This window comes from Saccopteryx leptura, chromosome 1, assembly GCF_036850995.1.
Source record: "Saccopteryx leptura isolate mSacLep1 chromosome 1, mSacLep1_pri_phased_curated, whole genome shotgun sequence".
NCBI lineage: Eukaryota > Metazoa > Chordata > Mammalia > Chiroptera > Emballonuridae > Saccopteryx > Saccopteryx leptura.
This window is the reverse complement of record NC_089503.1, coordinates 218,359,596-218,384,120: the sequence shown is the minus strand read 5'-3', so window position 1 is coordinate 218,384,120 and position 24,525 is coordinate 218,359,596. Positions and strand designations below refer to the sequence as shown.

General features: G+C 35.2%; 1 protein-coding gene across 6 annotated transcripts in view; it reads left to right on the top strand.

Moving 5' to 3' along the window:
• Positions 1 to 24,525, top strand: part of LRBA (LPS responsive beige-like anchor protein) — a 629,646-nt gene that overhangs the window by 533,246 nt on the left and 71,875 nt on the right. For all 6 annotated transcript variants that reach the window (XM_066386366.1, XM_066386375.1, XM_066386349.1 and 3 more), the window contains exon 48: positions 21,786 to 21,953. In XM_066386366.1, the coding sequence (XP_066242463.1) occupies positions 21,786 to 21,953 (168 nt within the window). The remainder of the gene's footprint in view (positions 1 to 21,785; positions 21,954 to 24,525) is intronic.

Genomic DNA, 24,525 nt, shown 5'->3' with positions numbered 1-24,525 from the left:
AAAAATGTTCATAGATATGGAGTCCATTGTCTTATCAGTACTTTGCACTTCATCTTCCTTTGCTACTGCAGATCTTTGTCCTCTCTCCTTTTATGTTATTGTTATCACACATTATCTTTGTTTTTATTGTGACCTTATTGGAGCTTTCACGTGTAGTTTGGATTTGTTATGTTCTTTGTTTCTGGTCAAATAACTCCCTTGAGTATTTCCTGTAGTTGGGTTTCCTGGTAATAAATTCCCTCAGCTTCTGTGTGTCTGTAAAAGTTATTATAGGCTGCCCACTCTCTCTGCTCTTATTCAACATAGTGCTGAAAGCTTTAACCAGAGCAGTCAGGCAAGAGAAAGAAATAAAAGGCATCCATATTGGGAAAGAAGAAATAATGTTACCACTTTTTGCAAATGACATGATCCTGTATAGTATATAGAAAACCCCAAAGACTCCACCAAAAAAAACTATTAGAAACAATAAACCAATATAGTAAAGTTGAAGTATGCAAAATCAGTATACAAAAGTTCACTGCTTTCCTACATGCCAGTGATGAAACAACAGAAAATGAACTCAAAAGAACAATTCCTTTTACAATTGCAACAGAAAAATTAAAAACCTGGGAATAAACTTAAGAAGGATGTGAAAACTGCAAAACATTGTTGAAAGAAATTGAAGCATTCGGAGAGATGACATCAGAGTAATGGCGGGGTAGGAAGCGATACCGATAAATCTCCCCCAAAACTCAACAAGATCTTCAACCAGAAACAGAAAAACCTATACTTGGAGCTTCCAGATGCTTCGCAATACACCCAAAGGTATGACTGAGTGAAAAATTGGCTAAATATATAACCAAACCCCGAAGGAAATAGGGAGTAAGAAATGCTCCGCCTTCCTCACTAACCTAAACAGGGCGGCTTTCTCTGGTAACTGTGAATATAGAAACTGAGGCGGGCAAAGGGGGTGAATACATCCAGGCCGCGACACAAACGGCCGAACCAGGCTGTGGCACGGAGATCCAAGCCGAGGAAAATCTGATCCTGTGGCAACCCGGGCAATACAAGCTAACACTCGCGCCAAACCCAAACAAAGAAAGACAAGCGGCGCGGCCATTTTACCTGGTCTCCTGGTTGGTGCGCAGTTAGTGGGCGAGAGATTTCTTCCTAGGCCCCGGGAGTCAGTGCCCGTGTTGCCCCACGGAGAGGCAGGGTCAGAGGCCTTTCTGTGGGCCGAGGGCAGAGTCTCTGGGCAGCCCCAGCGCCCTGGGAAAGCCACGCACGGGAGGGAGTGAGAACTAATTCCAACGGTGGAGATTTTCCGTACTGGAGGGTATTTCACTCAGAGGGAAAGCGGCCGGCCTCATATCCGGGTTTGCGCGTGCAGATAAGGAGTGAGCGATTCCTCCGAGTGCTTCGGCAGTGCGCACCCGTGTTATCGCACAGAGGGGCAGAGTCAGGGGCCTTTGTGTGGGCCAAAGCGGAATCTCGGGCCGCCCCAGCGCCTTGCAAAAGCCGCGCACAGGGACGGAGCGAGACTCAATTCCAACGCTGCAACTTTTCCCTGCGGTCGGGGGTTTCACTCAGAGCGTGAGACTGCTGGCCGGATATCCTGGTCTGCGCGCGCAGCCAGTGAGTGAGAGTTTTCTCCAAGCGCCCCGGAAGTGGGCACCCGCTTGTGTTACCGGACAGAGTGGCAGACAGAACCAGAGGTCTTTGAGTGGGCGGAAAGCCCGCCTGATTATGCTAGCAGCTCTGACTGACTGAGCCTTACCCAGAGCCCTGTGCTGAGTGGAAATAGAGTGGGGAGTTGCCAGCTCTTTGAGCCTCTTACTATCCAGGCAGAGGCAGCAGCAACCCCATAGCTGGATTATCAGGCTACTAATTGAGGAAGGAAAGACTAGAAGAAAGGCTCCAGGAACACGGACTCTCTCACTGTCGGAACCTATAAATGCTAATAGCCTCGACTGCCAACGAGACTAAAGCACAATACATGACATTGCCATAGAGACTTATCAACTGCAAACCTCCACCTGAGCGTGGCAAAGGGGCAAAACCCGGGGTACAGAGTCACCGACCAGGAAGAGGGAGAGAAAAGAAAAAGCAAGAAGATAACCTCTCAAAATCAAGAATAATCTGCAGACTTTATAACCTATCCCATTTTATTATATTTGTTCGTTTGTTTCTCTTATCTTCATTCTTGATACTTTTTTTTTTCCTCCTCCAATTTGGCCGATTAACTCTCTACCGGTCTTACTCTCTCCTCTCCTTGAACTACACTACCCATAAGTGTTACATCTCCCATTATCTTTTCTCTTCTCTTCCTTTCTCTCTATGAGGGTTGCACTCCAAAACCCTTAACTCTCTCTCTCTCTCTCTCCTTTCTTTTTTCTTCTTTTAGTGGTTCCTTCTTTTTTTTTCTCTCTCTCTCTCTTTCTTTTCTCCCTCTATATTAGTTTCTTCCTTTTTCCTTTACATCTCCTCTCATTCAAACCTCAATAACAAACAAATTATCTTATCTGGGACTCAAACTTATGTTTGTGGCATTTTGGGGGGTTTTTACTTCACCTTTTTAAATCACTAGCAGTGCTCCCATCCCTGGCTCTCCATATTATCTAGTTCTTGTTCCACTAAATACAATAGTAATTTTTTAATTTGTCCCCTCATTTTTCCGTTTTCCTCTTAATCCTCTCATCATAACTCTTAGACAACCAACACCTAAAAGCAAATCATTTTATTCTTGACCCAAATTTTTTCCTTATTTGCTTTTTGTGGGTCCATACGCTCTTTTTTTTCTTTTTTCTTTCTTTTTTTTTTTTCTTTTTTTTGCCCCTTTATTACTTTTCCCCAATTCAGGCCCTCCATCACAGGCATTGTTTGTTATAATTCACAGTCCACCACAAGATTTTATCAAGAAAGAGGGGAGAGGAGAGGAGAGGAAAAAAGGAGGGGGGGAATAATTTCCTTTTTTTTTTTTTTTTTTTTTAAATTTTTATTTTATTTTATTTTTCTTTATTTCATTATTAATTTTTTTTTAAAAAAACAACTCTTTTCGATTTTTTTTTATTTTTTTAAACTTTTTATTCTTTATTAAATCTCATTAATACTATCAACAAAACCACCCTCAGATGCCATTAAGGAAGAGAAAATCGAATATCATGGATACAAAAGAAAGAGAGGTAACACAGCTAGATGAGGAAAAATCTATGGAGAAAAAATTTAATATATTGGAAACCTTGGAGCTAAATGACAGAGAATTCAAGATAGAAATCCTAAAAATCCTCCGAGATATACAAGAAAACACAGAAAGGCAATTTAGGGAGCTCAGAAAACAACTCAATGAACACAAAGAATATATGTCCAAGGAAATTGAAACTATAAAAACAAATCAAACAGAGATGAAAAACTCAATTCACGAGCTGAAAAACGAAGTAACAAGCTTAGCTAATAGAACAGGTCAGATAGAAGAGAGGATTAGTGAAATAGAAGACAAGCAACTTGAGGCACAACAGAGAGAAGAAGAAAGAGACTCAAAAATTAAAAAAAATGAGATAGCCCTACAAGAATTATCTGACTCCATCAAAAAGAATAACATAAGAATAATAGGTATATCAGAGGGAGAAGAGAGAGAAAATGGAATGGAGAACATACTCAAACAAATAATAGATGAGAACTTCCCAAGCCTGTGGAAAGAACTAAAGCCTCAAGTTCAAGAAGCAAACAGAACTCCAAGTTTTCTTAACCCCAACAAACCTACTCCAAGGCATATCATAATGAAATTGACACAAACCAACAGCAAAGAAAAAATTCTCAAGGCAGCCAGGGAAAAGAAGAATACAACATATAAAGGAAGGCCCATTAGATTATCATCAGATTTCTCAGCAGAAACTCTACAAGCTAGAAGAGAGTGGACCCCAATATTTAAAGTCCTGAAAGAGAGGAACTTTCAGCCACGAATACTATACCCATCAAAGCTATCCTTCAAATATGAAGGAGAAATAAAAACATTCACAGATACAGAAAAGATGAGGGAATTTATCATCAGAAAACCCCCACTCCAGGAATTACTAAAGGGGGTTCTCCAATCAGATACAAAGAACAAAAAAAAACAGAGCCACAAGTAAAAGCTCCAAGAAGAACACAATAAAACCAAATTTAAACTGTAACAACAACAAAAAGAAAGAGGGGGAGAAGATGGAGATTAACAGTAGCAAAGGACGATGGAGTGCAAAAGTACTCACAAAATAGTTCGCTACAATGAACAGGGTAGGGACCCTTTTCATTATTCAAAGGTAACCACCATTGAAAAAACCACCACAGAAGCACATGAGATAAAAAAGATAGCAACAGTGGAAAGATGTATGGAATACAACCAAATAAAAACAAAAGATAGAAAAACAAAAGAGAAGGATCAAACAAGACACAAAACTAACAGAAAGCAAGATATAAAATGGCAATAGGGAACTCACAAGTATCAATAATTACACTAAATGTAAACGGATTAAACTCACCAATAAAAAGGCACAGAGTAGCAGAATGGATTAAAAAAGAAAATCCAACTGTATGCTGCCTACAGGAAACTCATCTAAGTAACAAGGATAAAAACAAATTCAAAGTGAAAGGCTGGAAAACAATACTCCAAGCAAATAACATCCAAAAAAAAGCAGGTGTAGCAATACTCATATCGGATAATGCTGACTACAAGACAGGAAAAGTACTCAGAGACAAAAATGGCCATTTCATAATGGCTAAGGGGACACTGAATCAAGAAGACATAACAATTCTTAATATATATGCACCAAACCAAGGAGCACCAAAATATATAAGACAGCTACTTATTGATCTTAAAACAAAAACTGACAAAAATACAATCATACTTGGAGACCTCAATACACCGCTGACGGCTCTAGATCGGTCATCCAAACAGAGAATCAACAAAGACATAGTGGCCTTAAACAAAACACTAGAGCACCTGGATATGATAGACATCTACAGGACATTTCATCCCAAAGTGACTGAGTATACATTTTTCTCCAGTGTACATGGATCATTCTCAAGAATTGACCATATGTTGGGCCACAAAAACAACATCAGCAAATTCAGAAAAATTGAAGTTGTACCAAGCATATTTTCTGATCATAAAGCCTTGAAACTAGAATTCAACTGCAAAAAAGAGGAAAAAAATCCCACAAAAATGTGGAAACTAAACAACATACTTTTAAAAAATGAATGGGTCAAAGAAGAAATAAGTGCAGAGATCAAAAGATATATACAGACTAATGAAAATGACAATACGACATATCAGAATCTATGGGATGCAGCAAAAGCAGTGATAAGAGGGAAGTTCATATCACTTCAGGCATATATGAACAAACAAGAGAGAGCCCAAGTGAACCACTTAACTTCCCACCTTAAGGAACTAGAAAAAGAAGAACAAAGACAACCCAAAACCAGCCGAAGAAAGGAGATAATAAAAATCAGAGCAGAAATAAATGAATTAGAGAACAGAAAAACTATAGAAAAAATTAATAGAACAAGGAGCTGGTTCTTTGAAAAGATCAACAAAATTGACAAACCCTTGGCAAGACTTACCAAGGAAAAAAGAGAAAGAACTCATATAAACAAAATCCAAAATGAAAGAGGAGAAATCACCACGGACACCGTAGATATACAAAGAATTATTGTAGAATACTATGAAAAACTTTATGCTACTAAATTCAACAACCTAGAAGAAATGGATAAATTCCTAGAAAAATACAACCTTCCTAGACTGAGTCAAGAAGAAGCAGAAAGCCTAAACAGACCTATCAGTAGAGAAGAAATAGAAAAAACCATTAAAAACCTCCCCAAAAATAAAAGTCCAGGCCCTGACGGCTATACCAGCGAATTTTATCAAACATTCAAAGAAGACTTGGTTCCTATTCTACTCAAAGTCTTCCAAAAAATTGAAGAAGAAGCAATACTTCCAAACACATTTTACGAAGCCAACATAACCCTCATACCAAAACCAGGCAAGGATGGCACAAAAAAAGAAAACTACAGACCAATATCTCTAATGAATACAGATGCTAAAATACTAAACAAAATACTAGCAAATCGAATACAACAACATATTAAAAAAATAATACATCATGATCAAGTGGGATTCATCCCAGAATCTCAAGGATGGTTCAACATACGTAAAACGGTTAACGTAATACACCATATCAACAAAACAAAGAACAAAAACCACATGATCTTATCAATAGACGCAGAAAAGGCTTTCGATAAAATACAACACAATTTTATGTTTAAGACTCTCAACAAAATGGGTATAGAAGGAAAATATCTCAACATGATAAAGGCCATATATGATAAACCATCAGCTAACATCATATTAAATGGCACTAAACTGAAGGCTTTCCCCCTTAAATCAGGAACAAGACAGGGTTGTCCACTCTCTCCACTCTTATTTAATGTGGTACTAGAGGTTCTAGCCAGAGCAATCAGACAAGACAAAGAAATAAAAGGCATCCATATCGGAAAAGAAGAAGTAAAGGTATCACTTTTTGCAGATGATATGATACTATACATCGAAAACCCCAAAGAATCCACAAAAAGACTACTAGAAACAATAAGCCAATACAGTAAGGTCACAGGATACAAAATTAACATACAGAAGTCAATAGCCTTTCTATATGCCAACAATGAAACAACTGAGAAGGAACTCAAAAGAATAATCCCCTTCACGATTGCAACAAAAAAAATAAAATACTTAGGAATAAACATAACAAAGAATGTAAAGGACTTATATAATGAAAACTATAAACCATTGTTAAGGGAAATCGAAAAAGATATAATTAGATGGAAGAATATACCTTGTTCTTGGCTAGGAAGAATAAATATAATCAAGATGGCTATATTACCCAAAGCAATATACAAATTTAATGCAATTCCCATCAAACTTCCAATGACATTTTTTAAAGAAATAGAGCAAAAAATCATCAGATTTATATGGAACTATAAAAAACCCCGAATAGCCAAAGCAATCCTAAAGAAAAAGAATGAAGCTGGGGGCATTTCAATACCTGACTTCAAACTCTATTATAGGGCCACGACAATCAAAACAGCATGGTATTGGCAGAAAAATAGACACTCAGACCAATGGAACAGAATAGAAAGTCCAGAAATAAAACCACATATATATAGTCAAATAATTTTTGATAAAGGGGCCAACAACACACAATGGAGAAAAGAAAGCCTCTTCAACAAATGGTGCTGGGAAAACTGGAAAGCCACATGCAAAAGAATGAAACTGGACTACAGTCTCTCCCCCTGTACAAAAATTAACTCAAAATGGATCAAAGATCTAAACATAAGACCTGAAACAATTAAGTACATAGAAGAAGACATAGGTACTCAACTCAGGGACCTGGGTTTTAAAGAGCATTTTATGAATTTGACTCCAATGGCAAGAGAAGTGAAGGCAAAAATTAATGAATGGGACTACATCAGACTAAGAAGTTTTTGCTCAGCAAGAGAAACTGATAACAAAATAAACAGAAAGCCAACTAAATGGGAAATGATTTTTTCAAACGACAGCTCAGATAAGGGCCTAATATCCAAAATATACAAAGAACTCATAAAACTCAACAACAAACAAACAAACAATCCAATAAAAAAATGGGAAGAGGATATGAATAGACACTTCTCCCAGGAAGAAATACAAATGGCCAACAGATATATGAAAAGGTGCTCATCTTCTTTAGCTATTAGAGAAATGCAAATCAAAACGGCAATGAGATACCACCTCACACCTGTTCGATTAGCTGTTATTAGCAAGTCAGGTAACAGCAAATGTTGGAGAGGCTGTGGAGAAAAAGGAACCCTCATACACTGTTGGTGGGAATGTAAAGTAGTACAACCATTATGGAAGAAAGTATGGTGGTTCCTCAAAAAACTGAAAATAGAACTACCTTATGACCCAGCAATCCCTCTACTGGGTATATATCCCAAAAACTCAGAAACATTGATACGTAAAGACACATGCAGCCCCATGTTTATTGCAGCATTGTTCACAGTGGCCAGGACATGGAAACAACCAAAAAGCCCATCAATAGATGACTGGATAAAGAAGATGTGGCACATATACACTATGGAATACTACTCATCCATAAGAAATGATGACATCGGAACATTTACAGCAAAATGGTGGGATCTTGATAACATGATACGAAGCGAAATAAGTAAATCAGAAAAAAAAACAGGAACTGTATTATTCCATACGTAGGTGGGACATAATAGTGAAACTAAGAGACATTTATAAGAGTGTGGTGGTTACGGGGGGGAGGGGGGAATGGGAGAGGGATAGGGGGTGGGGAGGGGCACAAAGAAAACAAGATAGAAGGTGACAGAGGACAATCTGACTTTGGGTGGTGGGTATGCAACATAATTGAACGACAAGATAACCTGGACTTGTTATCTTTGAATATATGTATCCTGATTTATTGATGTCACCCCATTAAAAAAATAAAATTATATAATAATAAAAAAAAAAAAAAAAAAAAAAAAAGAAAAAAAAAAAAAAAAAAAAAAGAAATTGAAAGAGACACAATGAAATGGAAAAATATTTTATGTTTATGGATTGGAAGAATCAACATACTTAAAATGGCCATATTACTCAAAGCAATATACAAATTTAATGCAATCCCCATCAAAATTCCAATGTCAATTTTTAAAGAAATAGTACAAAAAATTACCAGGTTTGTATGGAACCATATAAAACCCCAAATAGCCAAAGCAATCCTGAGGAAAAAGAATGAAGCTGATGGTATCCCACTACCAGACTTCAAATTATACTATAGAGCCACAATAACCAAAACAGCATGGTATTGGCAGAAAAACAGACATTCCGACCAATGGACCAGATCGAGAGCCAGGAAATAAAACCACATATATGGACAAATCATCTTTGACAAGGAGCCAAAAATACCTAATAGAGAAAAGAAAGCCTCTTCTATAAATGGTGCGGGAACAATTGGAAAGCCACATGCAAAAGAATGAAATTTGACTACATTTGTCACTCTGAATAAAAAGTAATTCAAAATGGATCAAAGACCTAAATATAAGATCTGAAACAATAAATTACATAGAAGAAAACATAGGTACTAAGCTCATGGAACTTGGCCATAGAGAACAATTTATGAATTTGACCCTAAAGGCAAGGGAAGTAAAGGCAAAAATAAACGAAAGGGACTATATCAAACTAAAAAGCTTCTGCACAGCAAAAGAAACTGACAACAATAGAAATAGGCAGCCAACTAAATGGGAGATTATATTAACAAACAACAGCTCTGATAAGGGATGAATATCCAAAATATATAAAAAACTCACAAAGCTCAGCAACAAACAAGGAAACAATCCAATTAAAAAAATGGAGAAAAAAAATGGAGAGGAGACCTGAACAAACACTTCTCCCCAAAAGATATACAAACAGCCAACAGATATATGAAAAGATGTTCATCTTCACTAGCTATTTGAGAAATGCAAATCAAAACTGCAGAGATACCACATCACACCTGTTAGATTAGCTATTAACAAGACAGGTAATAACAAGTGTTAGGCTGTAGAGAAAAAGGAACCTTCATTCACTGCTGGTGGGAATGCAAATTAGTACAACCATTATGGAAGAAAGTATGATGGTTCCTCAAAAAATTAAGAATAGAATTACTATATGACCCAGTAATCCTCTACTGATATCTACCCTAAAAACTCGAAAACACTGGTATCGAAAGACACATTCACCCCCATATTCATCGCAACATTATTCACAGCGGCCAAGACATGGAAACAACTAAAGAGTCCCTCAATAGAGGATTGAATAAAGAAGATGTGAAACACATATACAATGGAATACTACTCAGCCATAAGAAATGGTGACATTTATGAAAACATGGATGGACCTTGAGAACATTATACTGAGAGAAATAAGTAAATCAGAAAAAGCTAAAACATACATGATCCCACACATAGATGGGATATAAAACTGAGACTCATGGTCATAGATAAAAGTGAAATGGTTACCAGGGGAAAGGGGATGTGGTTGAGGGGCAGGGTGTAAAGAGGGACAAACATAAGGTGACAGAAAGTGATCTGACTTTGGGTGATAGGTTTAAAACATAACAGTTGAAATGCTATAGAAATGTTCATCTGAAACCTATGTACTCTTATTGATCAATGTCACCGTGTTCAAGTTAATTTTCTAAATAAAATTTAAAAAATATTTGAAGGATATAATTGACATAACATTATGTTAGTTTCAGGTATACAGCATAATGATTTAATATTTACATATATTGCAAAATCATCACCACAAGCGTAGTTAACAGCTATCATCATACATAGTTCTACATTTTTTCAAAGATTCTGAGATCAAAGGGGGAAACGCCTTATTTTGGAGGATTGGGGAAGGCATAACAGGGGAAACTACATTTGATCATGCTCTAAGGATGACCAGAAGTTTGCGAAGGAGGTGGCAAGATAAAGGAAAGGGCGCTGCAGGCGGAAGGAGCAGTGTGAATGAAGACCTGTTGTACAGTACAAGAGCCACACTTAAATCAGAAGGGGAACTACAATATGTGTGTTAGAGAACCACACCTATGGGAAGATAAGACCACGGGGAGGTTATATGAACAATCTTTAATACCTTGCAATTAATTTGGACTCTTTCTTTGGGGTAGTGGTACCCAAACAGTGGTTGTCAGACCTGGCACATCAATATTTCCTGAGAATTTGTTAAGGCAAAGCTTGGGCTCAGCTACAGATCTATAGAAACCAACATGGTTAGGGGACTCCCATCCATCTGTGTTTTATTAAGTTCTCCATGTGATTTTAGGGTGTGTTGAGCTTGGATGGAGAGCCACTGTTTTATGGAAAGGACCATTGAAGAGTCATAAGGAGTGTCACGACTTGGATTAGGTTTTAGACAGCAAACAGTATAAAGGAAGAATTGAAAAAGGGAAATTTCGGAGAGAAAGAGAACAGTTTGGGTAGTGTTAGGATGATTGAACCAAGGAATAATGAAGCACAGAACCAAAGATAGTCACAATGGAAGCAGAAGGAAGAATGAATTTGAAAGATATTTTGAAAGTTTATGATATGATCAAGTTTTGGAGCGAGAGGAAGAGAAGTCAAGATAAAAGCAGCTGTTTCTGGATCGGCTGACTGGGGGGAGGACTACAGCCATAACCCAGAGAGCAAGAAAGGAAGGAGTTTAAGAGGGAAAAGTATTCATTCTTTTTTGCTACATTAAGTTTGAGTCACCTGAAGCACACACCAAAAGAAGTCGTCTGATGGCCAGTTAACATTTTAGACTTGAAACTCTACAGAGATGGTAAGAATTGTCGGATAAGGTGGTTGAAGTCTGGGACTTGTAGCTTGAGTTATATTAGAAACAAGGGCTTGGGACGAATCATGAGGAGAATGAACCCTGGAGAGGTAGACAGAGGAGAGGACTTGTCAATGCTGATTGGCAAGTGAGGACAATCAGAAAGTGAATCTGGAGGGAGGGCATCGGGAAAGCTTAGAGAAGATAGCTAGAAACATGAACGCCATGAAGAGAGGTGGAGAGAGGAAAGATAAGCATACTTTGGTCTCAGACAGTCACACACAGTAATCTTTTTTTTCCCACTGGTTTATAATTTTTTATTCATTTTTCAATTACAGTTGACATACAATATTAGTGTCAGGTGTACAGCATAGTGATTAAACATCTATATACCTTACAAAGTGATCCCCCAATAAGTCTAGTACCCACCTGATACCATATACATAATTGTTACAAATTCATCGACTATATTCCCTATGCTATACTTCACATCCTGTGACTATCTTTATATCTGACAACTTGTACTTTTTTTAAAATAAATTTTTATTCATTTTAATGGAGTGACATTAATAAATCAGGGTACATATGTTCAAAGAAAACATCTCCAGGTTATCTTGTCATTCAATTATGTTGCATACCCATCACCCAAAGTCAAATTGTCCTCTGTCACCTTCTATCTGGTTTTCTTTGTGCCCCTCCCCTCCCCACTCTCCCTCCCTCTCCTTCCCCCGCCCCCAACACCACACTCTTGTCCATACACACAGTAATCTTAGCAAGAACAGTTTCAGTGCTGTACCTGTAGCAGAAAGATGAGAGACTGGTTGAGCTGAGAGGGAGGTAAGGAAGCATAAATAACAAATTTACTCAAATCTCAGGAAGTTTAGGTTGTTGATCTCATATTGCACAGATAGTCCTGGTTGCATAAATTTATTTAAAACTGACCCTATTAACTACTCATTTTTCTGTTGATAATTCAGAAAGAATCAGACCTATAATTCATCGTGATTGAACCATAGACTTTTATCACAAATGTTGGAGATTTCTAGGAGTGGACAAACAGAGGCTAGTTCCATCTGCTGCTAACATGTGGTGCTTTTTAGGAGGTTTATGAATATATACCTACATTGTTTATAGATTTATTATATCTGATTTTCAGTTAACATTGTGTTTGCTACATTAAATTGTAGCCATTGTCTATATGTATATGTATAGACTGATGTATAACTGATACAGTTGAATAGACAATATGTAAGAACTCTAAACAAAAACTTTTAATGATGGCAAGTTGACAGATGACGTTGTAGTTGGTAGAATTAGCCCTTTACCTTCGTTGTTAGAGAAGCCAGTCATAGTGCCATCTTTCAGATGCCACCACATCTCTTCAGAGATCTGTAACTGCTTGAAGAATATACATTGCAGAACATTATGTCTGTTTCATACTTGACAATATTTTAATTCTGCTGTTATGTCCTAACGTATAGTCATTCTCCATGTGCTGAGAATTATAATGACCTTTTCAAAAACAGCCCTTGAAGTCATTTTGTAGTCTGAACGTGCTTTGTAAGTTTTGTCTTTATTTTCAGGAAGAGAAGGTATATTTTTAAAAGGGTTACATATTGTTAATCCCTGCATTCTATCTTATATCAAAATACTGTAAAAATCTGAATGCAGATTCAGTTTTGGGAATTGAATAGGAAGCTTTTCTGTCCAGTGTTGTAACCACAAGTCATGTGTGGCAGTTGAGCACTTTATATGTGGCTAGTCTGAATTGAGCAGTGATATTCATTGAAAATGTAAGATGCATGCTAGATTTCTAAGATTTCATACAAATAACACTTTTTATATTGGTTATATGTTTAAATGAGATGTTTATATTTCTGATTAAATACACTATGTTAAAGTTAATTTCATCTGTTTATTTTTTTAATGTGACTACCAGGAAATTTTAAATTACATTTGTGACTGACATTATATTTCTGTTGGACAGACTGACATAAAGTTTTGGTGTTCATTTTGCTACCCAGAATTTTTTTTGGCTCAGACATCACGCTATTGAACCTAAACATACTTTAATATATATTTAAGAAGTATACATATTTCTATTAGAATTAGCAGCTTTAGGTAGAAAAAAAGGCTTAGGGTTCATTTCAAAGCTATAAAAGAAAGTCCACAATATTAATACTAATGTCAAAACTGAGTTAGTCTTTTACCATATCAACTTGTTCCTTCTCTATTAGGAGGAAGATCCAAACTGGAAACCTGAACTTCATTTCCTTCGTTTCTCTTATTGGTAATCAGTGGGTGTAGTAACTAAACCCTAAATCTTTCTAAAATCAGTCCCTCTTCTTCACTCCCACTGCCATGTTGACTATTGTAGTCATCTTAGAGATGGATGACCTTTTGCCTCCCTGCCCGTCCTCCAAAGAGACATTTCATCTCATTATCCCAGATTCTAGTACAGAACAGAACCTATAGTAAGCACTCAATAAATGTTTGTAGGTTGAATGGATGACAGAGCTGCTGATATTAATCAAAAATTGCAGAACGAAAAAAAAGACGTTTATTCCCACATACGATGTATGTGTATACAATTGCAGCACAAACTAAGTGCAGATGTAATTCTCTGGCTGGACTTGTCAATGCTTGAAAAAAATATTCAGCAACTTTTGCATTCATATTCTTTAGTTGAAGTTTTTCTTTATTGAGTATTCTTGGGAGTGGTGATACAATAAGTATTCCATTTTGCTGAGGATTTTGATTTGCCAATATATAAGTTTATGGCGGTCAGTCTGGAGAGTCATTGGTGCCATGAAGACAGCTCCTTGTTTCTGTCTGGGGTCCCCCTGGGATTAAACTACATCTGGCAATAAGTAGGGATTTGGGTCTGGCCCTCTTCAAAGGCAAGAGACTGCTAGTATTTATCAGATCTGTGTGGATAAGCAAATGGGAAGGGATTGAATTTTTTGGTTTTGTTTCTCTTCCTTTTGTAATTGACTATAAAATCCAATTTCTAGAAGTTCATACAACAAATTAACACATTCTTTTGATGTGTGTTGAAGAAGAAACCTATTTTTTCTATACCTAGGGTGTATAATTGAGAATCTTAGATTAATATTTTAATTAAGAACATATTTTTAATCTAGTGCATCTTAAATAGCACTTGACAACGCTGACAATTGAATTTTTAGGGATTTTAACCTCCGTGAGTATTAGGACATCAAAGTTGGCATCTGGAGGCTGGATTTATCTGTGAGGGAAAGTTTATCCAAAATTACTTTCTGAGGAGAAACTTGGATCTATCTTAGGATATGCCACTATCCCTTCCAAGTGAAGATGGGTCTTCCCCTTCACGTTTTAAAGAGATTATTAGCCCTGTGACTCAGTTTAGCTGTTGTTGAAGCCTGTGGCTCCACATTGAATTGACAGAATAAAATGGCTGCATTCCAGATACTTGTCATGGAGTATAATCTAGAATTTACCATTCAGAGCCTCACCTCAGAGAAATAATGTTTATGCAGGATTGCCTGAAGAATATGTAGTCTCTCCGTTTGTCTATACTTTAAATCTATCCAGGATTAAGGCAGTCCCTCCGAGAGTCACATACCTGGATTCTATCATATTGCCAAGGAAGGAATTTCTTATCTCAGGAATAGAAATAATGTGTTTTTCTAGGCCATCTGGTTTATTTTTACATTTTGCTCATATTTGACTCTTGTAAGTGTTCGTGTTTCTTTATGTTGCTTGCTAGAAAGCTGAGGGCCAAATCCATGGTGTACCTTTAACAAGTCTATAGATTTGATGGTGTGATTTTTATGGACTTCTTATTATTTTTGCATTACACTTTGTTGAATTTATTTTATCTTGATGATTATGCATTGTTGTAAGCTCTAACTTGTTTTCTGAATGAAGTCATATGAAATGCAAACAAATAGTAAGATAGATGGGACTGTCTGCCCTTTAATTATACATAGTCGTTCGCCATCCGATCTTACTGAATAGAATTTTTTTGAAAAGCTCCGTCTCCCGATGTGTGTTATACTATAACTAGTTTAAAATATCTGTAAATTATGAATTCCTGTATTTAGATTAAGAGTGACCTAAAGTTGAAATGTTAATTAAATGTTTTAATGTTCTGTAGCTCTAAAGAAAATAGTTGGATAAAATGTCAGCATATAGGACTATTTTAACATTAGAAAAAAATCATCTCCCCAAAAAGAAGGGTAATTGTACAAGTTTGCCTAATCCTTTTGATCTTGGCACACAGCAATACAGACTTCAGTTGAGATTAAAACTATGAATTTCAAAGGAAACATGGCCTTCAGTGTGTAAAATATATAACAGCTGGTTGACTACTCCATTTAAAACTACACAATAACAATCCTAGATAGAATAATTCTCCTGCCAAAAGATGCACAAGTGCTTGATGGTTGTATCAAGAGATGATACTAACTCACACTTTTCTTCAGTAATGACATAAATGTAGAAATAAACAGTGCGCTGCTGGCTCCAAAATCCCTCTTCTGCCCAACAGTTCAAGGGCAGTTTAGAAGTACAGAACTCCTTTTAGTGATTTCTCTACTGTTTTTCAGCCTGAACTTCAGTGTGTTGTTGACTAAATTTAATTTTTTTAACGGCCAGATATAATTTTTTTTTCTTAGCGTCCAAGTTTTTTTTTCCCCTCTTAATCCTCGATCCGACTTTTCCCCACCTCTGGTATTCATGATTTGTTCTTAATGTCACTGCTTTACACATATTTTTAAACTCCCCAAATTAAACTTTCTTTGTAAATAGTATAAAATTTGTTTCACATTTTTGTTATATATTTAAGGTAAATACTGAATTCTGAAGCATTATGATGTAAGTGTAATCAATATGGGCAAATGTTAAGCTCATGTTAATATAGTTCAGCAAAATTTAGTATTTTCACTGTTGTGTTTTACCTGAACCAGGTAATCCTTAATAGGTTAATAAATGCATCTTTTAAAAAAATCAGAATTATTATGGATTTGTCACTTCTGAATAATCTTTTTTGGAAAGCATATTTACATTTGGAATTTGTGTCTGTCATGAAAGAAAATGTTTATTTTTCTGTGACCTTTGTTTCTTGAAAAATGTCGATAATGTCACAGCAAATTTTCTATTCTTTCTATTTCAAAGAAGGAAATTAAAATTTGCTAAAGTTACTTGGATTCATCACAAATTCAGAGCCAGCATTTAAGGAGTTAATGTATCTTATTAGGGAGACAGGAAATCTGGCAACTATTGCAGAAACTAGACCTAATGGTGCACACAAACAATTTGTCAGTCTTCTTAAATGTGAATAGCTTTCCGCAAAGTGGCTGCTCTTGCTTTGTTTGAACAGGCTAAACTTTTCCTTTTTGGACTTTAAATCTTAGAAGTGAAATGTGATCCACATATTCAATCAAAATCATTTAATTCAAAGCATATTTTGATTGGAACAAAGTTGACATGGAAAGAAACTCTAGAATAAAAAAGTTGAAAGGACTTTATATCATATATTTAGCAGGAAAATTTGAAACAGTTCTAATTAGGCTGAAAAAAACAGCTTTCTTCAATGTAAATTACAAAGGTCATATATCAATGTTAAGGAAACATTACCACTAGTGTTTGAAATCCAGCACATGCAAACATAACAGACCAGTTCATTTTAAATGTGTGTATGTGTGTGTGTGTGTGTGTGTATATATATAGAAGGCTGTAGTACATGTATTTGAAATGAAAAATACTTAAAATTCCGAATCCATAATGTTGTATATTACGTTCTTGCCAATCCAAACATCAGCTCCTTTGAAACATATTACCTACACTCAAATGAATTAAGATTCCTAATTATAAGTACAATTAAAAATTTACAAAACAAATCCTTATTTTTTCTTCCATTAAATATGATTAAACACATCTTATAATTAAATGTGTATTAAGTCAAGAGGGTAAGTCAGTGATTTTTATTTTCTAATTTGAAAATTATAGCTATAGTGTTTTGTATTTCAGAACTATCAGGGCCTTCTAGAAGCTTGGAAATGCGCGTAGTGGTAGGTCTGGGCTGACTGGACAGACCTATTTCCTTCTGGTTAATTATTTATATACTTGAAGTTTATAAATAATATTTGCTCTTTTTGATTTTTTATAGAAATAATTGATCCTATAGATGTAAGTAGCTTTTATGTAGTTTTTTTTTAATCGTGTGGTATGAGAACATTTACTAAAAGTATAACAAACATTAGCATTAATCTTGGAATTATAAGTATGATAAATACAAATAATATAAAAGTAAAGTTTCTTGGTCTTGAGGTAAGCAATTAGCATAAAATTTGTTAATTGAAATTGGTATTCTTGATTTTATAAAATTTTTATATTACAGAAAATTTGATTGTTTTAAAATGAAAGGAAATTGCTAGATTAAACAAATAATTTATGCCTTTTTAGAATTTTTGTTTTTAAATAGCTTAGAATTTCTTAGAAAAAGCAAACTATTTCTACATAAATTACCATTTTATTTGACTCCACTATAGGAAACAAGAATAATTTTATATAACATTTTTATCAATAAATAATTCATTTCCTTAATGGGTTAGTTTCACGAAAACCTAGATTACATTCTTTCAATGAGATTTATTGATAGACACATATTCATATATGTTATGATTATTTCTGACACAGGATTATACAGTCAAGTTATTTATGAATAATTTACTATTATTTTTATAATATTAAAGGTTTAATTTGTTGATGTTCTGCATGCATACCAAACAAATGAAAGTTGCTAATAAGTGTTTGCATTTGACATCTGTATACTATACTTTTTAGCATATCTCAAGTGTTTTAGTCCCTGTTTAATAGATCTCATTAAAAAAACAGATATCAACCCCCAGACAGTTTGTCAAGACTAATATGAGTCCCCCTGGATTGGATTGACAGTTTGTGTGAGGCTTCATAAGATAGTCTTTTCATAGTCTTATTTGATCCTTAGCAATTGGACATTAGTCACTGATTTATTTTATAATAACTCAGATGAGTTGAATATTATTGTATTGTGTTGGACGTTTTAGTGGATTTTCTTTTTTACAAATTTTACTCAGAGCTCACATTGGATGTAAATGATGTACTCAACCTGCTCGGGGAGTACTAACAATTGATTGGTTAGGTTTGAGAGCAGCCTGGGAAGCCTGTTACTATCCCCTAGCTGCAAACCGTATTTAACTCCAGTCTTAATGAGGACTCTCTGTCCTAAAGGCTTTGAAAAACCTCAAATACTTAACATTCCACTGGCATGTTTTTATTTACTTGTGACTAAAAATGTAGATATTTAAGTATTTTATATAAAGAGTATTTTTTTAATTTTAACATATTAAAAGGGTTTAACTGATTTTTAGTACATTTTATGACATTTTTTTGAATCTTAAAAACAGAACTTATAAAATGTAATACCAGTGTATTCTATTTTGAATTATTTGTATTATTTTCCTCAATAATTCCTCCTTCTTGTCTTTACCTCTTCTCTGAAGTCCTTAGTAAGTACATTCGTTTATTATCAAATACTTTTGGTTAGGCACTTGTCATTGGTTGATATTAAAAGAATGTTAAAATCTTGAACTGATTTGTACTGAAATGCACTAAAACTTTTTGGAATTCTGTTACATCCTTAGTAGTAGTTTGTTTTTTTTTAAGTTTTTGTATATTGCAAGAAATGCTTGAAGACTGCTAATAAGATTTTTATTTGCTTTAAATTTTTTATTTAAAATTTATTCATGAAATTAACATGTTTATCAACCTCTGGAATAGATGTTGCCAATAATTCCATGATCCTAGTCAACCCCTTAAGGACTGACCAGTATGACAGTGTAAGGGGAGGGCTGAACCATGACACGTGGTCATCTTGCACGCGTGTTTGTGGTGTAATGTGAACAGGCAGTGGCTTTAAATTCAGCATGTTTGCTTAACATTCTGATGTGTCAGGATGTAAAGTCTTAAGCATCTACAGCTTATCAATGTCACCATTTTGATTGTGCATAAAGAAGTAATCAACATTAGTAAAACTCACAGTTCTTTGTTTGATGACACATAAAATAAAATTGCCCTAGTTTTAGAGCTTTAATATTGAGAAAATTCATTTGTACTTTGTCATTTACTGAGCCTTCTGGAATTTTATAGTCTCAAATCACAACACCATGGACTCAGGAGACTGCTGACTGTTTTATCTTATTAAACAATTTTGAAATCATTAATTTTTAATTAGTTTGGATGCAGGGTTTTTATAGTTTCAATAGTGTGTGTATATGAACTGAACGTTTTTTATTTAAACTACTGGCAAGAGTATTATTTACATAAATAAGTTGAGGTTCTTTCTGAGAGTACATACTGTGAGTTTGTTTCATATGGTCGCACTTTTTTTGTAGATTTCAGGATGTTACATGCTAATCTGTTATCAGAGAGCTTTTCAGCAGTTTATTGACTCTGATTTTGACCAACTAAAAAAGGATATAAATTGGAAGATATGTATAGGTTCTTCCCTGAATGAAAGTTCTAATTAAGTGAATTGGAGAAAATTAACTGAAATTAGCTGTCAGAAAGTCACATTTAAATGAGTGATGAGCTAGTCTGGCAGTAAACATTTAAATGATATAAATTGCCATTTAAGTGTATGGTTTAATGTTTGTCATGCATTAATGTGACATGAGACTGCAGTGACAATCAAGCAGCTTGCTCTAATTTGAACATATTTAGGGCTTTTGTGTGGAGTGCACTGCACACAAATTAAGACAATTGCTGTTTTATGTGTCACTTTAAACATGTCTCCTACCCCCCATCCTAACTAAGACCTTAGTTAATGAAGCAAATGTATCGTTTTTGGGGTGCAACTTGCATTAATAGTTCCTGGATTTTTGGATTGATTTTTAAAATAGGAATTTATTTAAAGTTATTAACAAGCTATTCTCTTCTTATTTCGAATAAAATATGAAGCAGTTTTGTACTCTCTTAGCTGTTTACTAAATTTATAAATAGGAGTTTTATAAGATGTCTGAAATAGTAACTTTCACAATCAAAATTAGCAAAATATTGTTAAGATATATTTCATTTCAGGTATACTTTGGAATATGAGAATTGTCTAGAGTTTTATTTACAGAATTATTTTTTATTTTTTATAGTATGTCATATATTGTGAAGTCATGTTAAATATTATTAGTTAAAGGAAATATATTTGACTCAGCCATAAACACCTCTCTTATTCATAGACATTTATTTTAATAGCTCATATAAGGGTTCACCTGTGAACTAATAGGAACTTCTTTTGTCATGAGATGTTTTATATCTTACTACGTGCTTGCCATAGAAGTTTGTCAATTTTATTTTAAAACCAACAAATTTCTTTTTATAATATTGATAACATAGCAAGTCACACCTAAAAATACATGACAGCCATATACTTATTAATCTAAAAATAAGAATTTCAATGAGGTACATTACCTGATATAACTTGGTATACTTCATATTAATCTTTGGAGTTAGTTTGAAAGACCTCTGACCTGAGTCAGAGATACAGTAGGCCATAATACTAAACTTTCATGTTGGAATAATTTTGAACAATTAAATAAATATGAATTCCTATCTGAAAAATAAGTCTCCCATTTTTTTAAACTTTATTATTTTTAACTTTACTAAATTTGGCAGACATTGATACCTATGGCGTTTTAGGTACAATGCTAGTGACTGGGAATGTAATGACAAGCTGGGAGTGGGTTTGTGCCAGCATTTCTGCTGAGTGCTTGACTATGTTCATTCATTATTTATTGGACACTGTTATGTTAATAGCATCAAGTAATTTGGACTCACTTGATACTAATACCTAGAATAATAATTCAGTAATTTTAAGTATCCCTCCCAGTATCTAATTTGTTGGCATAAAAGCTCAGTTGAAAAAACTTAAATGATGTGATTACAGTTGTTGCAGTAAACAACAAAATGTTTATATTTAGAAAAATTATAAATATTTTAAGTGGATAGTAAATGTTGAACGTTTTCACATTTGCTGTCTCAAAATCGCCTTTACATTGTATGACCTTTCTTTGAACCATAAATTCAGTACCTGTCAGGTCCTGAGTCACAATGGTGACTGAGACAAAACCAGCCCTCCCCTCACTGTGCTTACATACAGAATGGTGGAATAGTACTGAAATGTTGATGGTAACAGTCTATTACAATTCAGTGTGTCAACTGCCAGAAAGACTCTAATTATAAATAAAGGAGACCAGATTGTGGTGGAGATAGGATATCAAAATAAGTCTGCTCACAGTAGATTTAGCATTACACTTTACTGGATATTCTAAATTTTTCTGCATATTTTAGAAATAAAATTCAGCTTAATATATTGTTAAAAATAGAATTCAACATAATAATACAGACTATGCCCTTTTTGCAGGCCCTGGAGAGTGAATTTGTTTCATGCCAGCTTCACCAGTGGATTGATCTCATTTTTGGCTACAAACAGCAAGGACCAGAGGCTGTTCGATCCCTCAACGTGTTCTATTACTTGACCTATGAGGGAGCTGTCAACCTGAATTCGATAACTGATCCTGTGTTGAGAGAGGTAAATTATCTGACGGGGTCTAACAGGTGTCTTTAGACTAGAAGGCACTAGATTTCATCTTCCTTGGGCTTTTCCATTTTGCTAGTGGTGAAACTGAAACCAGGTGGGTGAAGTGACTGTGACTTTACAAAATGTGTGACTCAGTATAAAATGAGAATCTTTTCAATTTGGACCCATGAAGGGATAAATCATTATAATTTTTATAACTTTGAAGGCTACTTACTAATTTAAAGTATTAGGAAAATAGTGACTTAAAGAAGTAAGATTATAAGTATAAATCTATTAAAATGTGATAAAACACATATCACTGTATAAGTACATACATAAACCACATAGAAGTTAACAGTTGGAATGAAGACTAAAGCTTTCATACGTGATCAAACTTGTTGTTAGATGTGATTGAGACACTTGTTTTATCTTTGTTGTTTATTTTCTTAGGTAAAATACTGAAAAATGATCTGGACAAATACTGGATTCACTGGAAGTCTTTATATAGCCTAGCCTTTTTGTTTTTGCTGTTAGTATTTTTAACCCAATTATAAATCTTCCTAATTCTAGCATACATCATGTAAAAAGATTGTAGAGTCGAACAGTTATCACTTTAAATACCCATACAGTTTTAGCACAGGACTGTATTTAAGAAACCAAGACTTTGATCTCATAGGGAAAGTTACATATCACTTTAAAGGAACCATGATTTGTAATAAGTAAGGTGTGTCATTTTTCACCAATACTTGATGCATTCCTATATAACTCTGCGTATGACCTGGTCCTCTGACAGCGTGTAATGAGAACATATTTAACTGTTTTTGCCAGTATGTGTTATCACTTGCTTTAAGTGCTAGGTAAAGGTTAGTTCACAGACAAAAGCACCATGTACTAGATGCACGTTTGTCTTAAACTAGACAGGTTTTCAGTTCCAATTTTTCCATTTATTTTAGAACTAGATCAAGTGAACTCTTATAGACTCTTACAGATTTTCAGTTATTTGAAAATGTTCCTTCGAGGGGAGCATTTTATTTTATTGGAGCATGACATAGAATAAAGGTCGGGTTTCATATGTGAAATTGAGGTTAAAGGAAACATGCAAATGGTGTTACCAAATAGTACATAGTTTTATTATTAGAGTAGAACACCACAGGCCCATCTACTTTATTCTTTATTGTTTTAACAATACTTGAATAGTGCTATTTTGTTCTATAAAGGTCTGCAATTCTTCATTCAATATTCCACGTTTATTTTTCATGTTCCCTCATAGTAAATATCTACATAACTGTAGTATGGCTGAAATAATATATATATGATTTTATAATCTCCTTTATTTTACTAAACATACCAGCATATATTATTTTGTTGCAATATAATCCATATAGTTTTAATTTTGAAATTCCATAATATTCTATACAGTTGCTTTGAAAACGTACTGAACTTTGTCTCTCCCAGTATGGGATCCTATTTCTTCCAAGGCCTGCCTCAACAGAAATAATAAAAGTGTCTCTTTCACTTCATGACAGTTTTCACAACCTCTGCATGATAGCGGGTGGCTCTAAGCCTGTGTCTGTGTGAGATGCTAGGTACAGAGTGAAGCATTGTGTCAGCTGGCTCTCTGCTCTGCAGATCAACCTGCAAAATTGGCTCTTTGTTTTCATTCTAGATTGACCACCTTTCTTCCTCACACACATCAGGAGTTACCCTACGTGATCTATAGGATAATCTGAAAATATACTGTCATAGAACTCTCTGTAGTGATGGAAATGCTCATTGTATCTACACTGTTCAATATGGTAACCACTTGTCATATGTGGAAATTCTGCATCAGAGTGGTTAGTGTTGCTGAGGGATTGAATGTTTAATTTTATATTTTTTTTAGTTGATTGTTTTGTTTTAGAGAGAGAGAGAATTGGGGAGGAGGAGTAGGAAGCATTAACTCATAGCAGTTGCTTTTCATATGTGCCTTGACCAGACTAGCCCTGGGTTTCCAACTGGTGACCTCAGCTCTCCAGGTTGATCCTTTATCCACTGTGCCACCACAGGTCAGGCAGTTTTATTTAATTTCAGTAAATTCAAATTTAAATAGGTACATATGGCTAGTGGCTACCATATTGGATAGCAGGGATCTAGAAGACTTTCGTGTGTGTGTGTGTGTGTGTGTGTGTGTGTGTGTGTGTGTGTGTGTGCATGCGCGCGCGCGTGCACGTGTGTTTGTGTTTTTTTTAAGTGAGAGGAGAGGAAATAGTGAGACAGGCTCTTGCATGCACCCTGACCAGCATCCACCCAGTAACCCGTCTGGGGCCAGTGCTCAAATCAACTGGCTGTAGGAGAGGACGAGATAGAGAAGGGGGAGAGGGAGGGGAAGAGAAGCTAATGGTCACTTCCCCTGTGTGCCCTAACTAGGAATCAAACCTGGTATGTCCATATGCTGGACCAATGCTCTGTCCACTGAGCCAGCCACCAAGGGCCAACTTGCATATATTTTTGATTACCATATTTTCTGAATCCAAATTCAAGGCATGTGGTCAGACAGTGGGACAATAAATATTTGTTAAATTAACTTTGCAGAATATTTGAAATT